Genomic DNA, 4,892 nt, shown 5'->3' with positions numbered 1-4,892 from the left:
AAGCTAACCCTCTAGTTACAGTGGGGAATAGTGTACAAGAAGAGGAGATTTCAATTCGAGAATCTTCACAGCAACAAGAATCAATTGTTTCTTATAGCCCAAGACGAGAAATTCGACAACCTACTCGGTATACTGATATGGTGGCCTATGTACTTCCAGTTGTGGAGGATAATTTTCCTTACACTTTCAAAGAAGCAACGAGGAACTCTGAATCAGACAAGTGGAAAAGAGCGATGGATCAAGAAATGCAGTCTTTTTATCAAAATCAGACTTGGGAGCTAGCCCAGCTGCCCAAGGGTAAGAAAGCAATTGGTTGCAAATGAGTTTATGTAAAGAAGGATGGTTTCCAGAAGCAAAAAATGTTCGCTTCAAAGTTAGATTGGTAGCTAAGGGCTACGCACAGAAGGAAGACATTGATTATAATGAGATATTTTCTCCAATTGTTAAACATTCTTCCATTCGAATTTTGTTGGCTTTGGTAGTACAATTTGATCTTGAACTAGTTCAGCTCAATGTAAAAACTGCATTTTTACATGGTGATTTGGAAGAGGAAATCTATATGAATTAGCCAGACGGATTTCAGGTTGCTGGAAAGGAAAATTGGGTATGTAAACTGGGTAAATCATTGTATGGTTTAAAACAATCTCCAAGACAGTTGTACAAATGATTTCATCAGTTTATGATGAGTTAAAAGTACATCAGAAATAAACATGATTATTATGTTTATCTTCGCAGACTACAAAATGGATCTTTTATATTTTTACTCTTGTATGTTGATGATATGTTGATAGATTCAGAGAACAGGGAAGAAATCAACAAGTTGAAAAGTCAGTTAAATCAAGAGTTTGAGATGAAAGACCTTGGTGAAGCAAGGAAAATACTTGACATGGAGATTCGTAGAGACAGAATGAGAGGAAGAGTTAGTTTGTCTCAAAAACAGTATTTGAAGAAGGTAGTACAAAGTTTTGGCATGTCTGAGCTGTCAAAACTAGTAAGCACTCCTCTTGCTTCTCATTTCAAACTTACTGCAGCTTTATCTCCTAAATCAGATGAGGAACCTAAGTATATGTCACAAGTTCCTTATGCAAGTGTTGTTGGTAGTCTGATATATGCAATGGTTTGTACTAGACCTAATATTTCACAAGCTGTTAGTACGGTGAGCAGGTATATGCATGATCCAGGTAATGGAAATTGACAAGCTGTGAAATGGATTTTGAGATATATTATGAATACAATTGATGTTGGTATAGTATTTGAGAAAAATAACACTATTGAACAACAGGTTGTTGGATATGTGGATTCTAATTTTGCAGGAGATTTGGATAAACGTCGATCAACTACTGAATATGTTTTTACATTTGCTAATAGTCCAGTGAGTTGGAGGTCTACCTTACAGTCTACCATTATCTTGTCTACAATAGAAGTAGAGTACATGGCAGCTTCAGAGGCTGTTAGGGAAGCTATTTGGTTGCAGGGTTTACTTGAACATTTGGGAGTTGTTCAGAAGCATATTGTTGTGTTTTGTGATAGTCAGAGTGCTATTCATTTGGCAAAGAACCAAGTCTATCATGCACAAACGAAGCACATCGACGTTCAGTTTCATTTTATGTGGGATATTATTGGAGGCAAGATACTTCTTTAGAAGATTACTACAACTAAAAATCCCACAGATATGTTGACCAATATTGTGACAACAATCAAGTTCAAGTATTGTTTGGACTTGATCAATATCCTGTAAGTTTGAATATTTTTGGAAGGCGCTGATGATGTGGAACTCCAGAAAATGTTAGTGACTGAAAAATTTATTGAATTTATCGTTAAGGTAGAGATTTGTTATTTTCTATCTCACATTGGTAGAATAGTTCCACATTCGTATAAAAAGTTGTTTTGAATTTTTGTATTATTTGTCCCACATTGGTGAGAAGTGTTTTTTGGACTTGAGAGAAGTTATATAAAAAGCTCAACTCTCCATTTGTAAAACACACTTCAAAATGTTACTTTGTCAAGAAGTAGTGGACTGATTGTTGGCGCTTGAGGACGTAGGTAATTTTGTACCGAATCTTGTTAAATTTTTATCTTGTTCTTTTTACTGTTTTTCATTATTAGTTTTTGCATTTGTTTTAGTTCTTTATATTTTCAATAGCATTAGTTGTAATATTGGTGTTTGGCACAAGTGGGGTGCCCGACACAACAAGTTCAAGGTTTGTGTGTTCTCAGTGATTCTCGTTAGTGTGGACTATAGTTCTTTTAAAAAATTTAAAAATGAAAAATAAAAATTATTTCTATGACTAAAAAGGCTCTTAATTTTGTTGTTTAATAAAATTGATATGCACAAGCTTTGAACGGAAAATTAGGCTTCAAAGTTTGATATATTTGGAATGTTTCCAAATCTTTGAACTCTTCCAACAATTATTGCATGCTTAAATACACAAAACCAGAAGTTAAAATGTAGGCTGATGATTCATGAAGCCACTATACTTCAATGCAAGCATGGTAACGTTCTGCAATCCCAAAGTGCATCCATGGCTATTTACAAAACCATGAAAGATATAAAAGAGAAAACAAAAATAAGTAAAAGAGAAATACTCCATAAGAACAAATTTCATATTCTCAAAGCGTTGACGGTGAATCAGAGATGAAATGCAGGACATCCATAAAAACAGAGTTGGACAACAATAAGAACAAATTTCATATTCTCATTAGAAAGATTAATTAATCCATAATCCTTCATGAGTTCTATGAACTTGGATCCACAAATATGTCTATATATATATATATACCTAAGTAGCAGAAAAACTTAATCATGATCAGCCACATTCAGGATACCATCAATCCAAGCAGTGTCCTCTTCTGTTAGATCAGCATCACAGTTAGGAAGTTCAGATGATTCACCATTCCCAAATTGGATCATCAGAGTGTCACACTTCAGCTCATCAAAACACTGGTCAATATTATTTTCCTCTGCCCAATTGTCCTCCAAATGGATCAAATCACCAGGGTTGATAATTTCATCGTTGCAGGCTGAACTCAATGACCCTCCCAATAAGCCTAATAAGTGTTTTTGGAGATCATCTGCCTTATCGAGTCGAGTCAGAGCAGGGAGTTCGAGAGCCGACACGGGCAATGAATGAGAAAATAAGCAATCCCCCTTCTCTGCCTCAAGCAAATTCTTGAGCTTCTCAGTTTGAATCATTGTTTCAAGCTCATAGTGTTCCTTCTGAGCAATGGCAAGCTCAGAAGCACAGAGACCGAGCTGAGAGTATGCCTTGGCTTCCTTCATTGCTTCAAACTCAAGCTCCTTCCTTCTATAAGCAAGGGCAGCCTCTTCCACTGTACTGAAAGTTCCTACCCAAATCCGAACCTTTCGATTTCTGATCTCTGCACCCCACTTCCCCCCTTTCCTTCTCCTCACTCCTTTATACATCGAGGATGGTGGCATTCTCGCATTCGACTTATAGCCAGAATTGGTACAGATTTTGCCGTTATAACTGCAGCGATGCAGAAAATTGGACTCCGGTGACGACTTGCATTCATTGCTCGCAAGAGCAATCTCTGAGATAGAGTGCTTAATTCCCACCAGTCCTTTGTTTTCTTTGTCTTTCTTTGCCACCATAGCTTGATCAAGGAATTTGCTCTTGAAGCTAACGCAAGGGAAGACAAACAAAGCCGTGAACCTAGGAGAAAAACAGAGCAAGAAGAGACGCAAGAAACTGAAGCAATTGACAAGAAGGAAGTTAAAAAATTTCTCAATGCTAAGAAAAAGCCAAGACCCTTGTAGGATTACTTAGAGAGAAAAACAGAAAAAATAAAACCAAGAACGATACCAAAGCGTCGAAATTTTTTTGTAAGGAAATCTATGGAGTTTGTCGAAAGACCTGAGCATGAAAAGAAGAAGTGATTTAAAAGAAGAGCCGCAAAAGGACTGTGCTCTGGAAAATGTCCTGCATGGATTGAAAAACAGAGAAAGAACATTAAACCCTTCCAAAACCCACATCATAAATCACAAAATATAAACAGAAAATCGAGAGATTGTGGTCCAATTGATACCCAAACAAAAAAACAAAAGGAAAAGAAAAGACAAGAAAGAAGCATACCGTTTTGTTCTTAAGCAGATGGAGGAACAGCGTGCGTGAAAACAACAGAGCAAACCCAGACCGCATGAATTTTCTTACGCTGTTGTTTTTTATAATAGAGGAAGCAACCGATCCTGTGAAATACTGAACCATAAATGAGAAAAAAGGCAAGAGAGAGATTACACGTGAGGGGCTACAATCTCTTGCGAATTACTGATAATGTGCTGACTGGAGATATCTACAGAAAAGGAAGCAAGACTTGCAAACGAATAATCTCAATAAAATAATAGTTCTGGAATAACCCAGGTGTATGGAATAGGAAACAAAATTTTAAAACCCAAAAAAAAAAAAAAATTCTCAAGAAAATAATGTGACTTAACAAAATCCAATACAATTTCAAAGAAACCTAATCTAATTTTACATACATTTTATTTAAATCCTCATAAATCCAAATTTAAGTGTCAAATCTCATGCTCCTGACATAAGATAATGAATGTGCATTTTCTTTATCTTTTATTTGTCCAAGTAAGATGAAAGATAGGCGGTGACGAGCTATAGTTTGGGTTGTATTTCAAATTCTATATAACTAGATTTTTACTTTTATTTTTTTGGAAAATTAAACAACTAATTTATTAGTAAAACACAAGATTTAAATGTTAAAACTATAATCCTCCCAGGGAAAGCACATGTCCGGCCAATATCAAATATGTTCCCATGCATAGAGATAGTCAAGGGGTCTACATGAAGAATAAGACAAAAGAATTACAAAGGTCTAGATACTGAATGCTTTGTGCTGGTAAGAAAGGTCACATAAAGAGC

The 4,892-nt window shown here is 35.8% G+C and overlaps 1 protein-coding gene across 1 annotated transcript; it reads right to left on the bottom strand.

Annotated features, from left to right (window-relative positions):
* Positions 1-2,583: 2,583 nt before the first annotated feature.
* On the bottom strand, positions 2,584-4,313 carry LOC131146554 (ethylene-responsive transcription factor 1-like). Its single transcript, XM_058096213.1, has 3 exons — positions 4,095-4,313; positions 3,876-3,941; positions 2,584-3,641 (listed from the first exon to the last, which is right to left on the bottom strand). Exons 2-3 carry the CDS (start codon positions 3,881-3,883, stop codon positions 2,798-2,800), a joined length of 852 nt encoding a protein of 283 aa, XP_057952196.1. The 5' UTR covers positions 3,884-3,941; positions 4,095-4,313; the 3' UTR covers positions 2,584-2,797.
* Positions 4,314-4,892: the final 579 nt, after the last annotated feature.

The sequence above is a fragment of the Malania oleifera genome, chromosome 13 (genome assembly GCF_029873635.1).
Source record: "Malania oleifera isolate guangnan ecotype guangnan chromosome 13, ASM2987363v1, whole genome shotgun sequence".
NCBI lineage: Eukaryota > Viridiplantae > Streptophyta > Magnoliopsida > Santalales > Ximeniaceae > Malania > Malania oleifera.
Note: the sequence above shows the minus strand (reverse complement) of the source record. Positions and strands in the feature narration are given on the sequence as shown.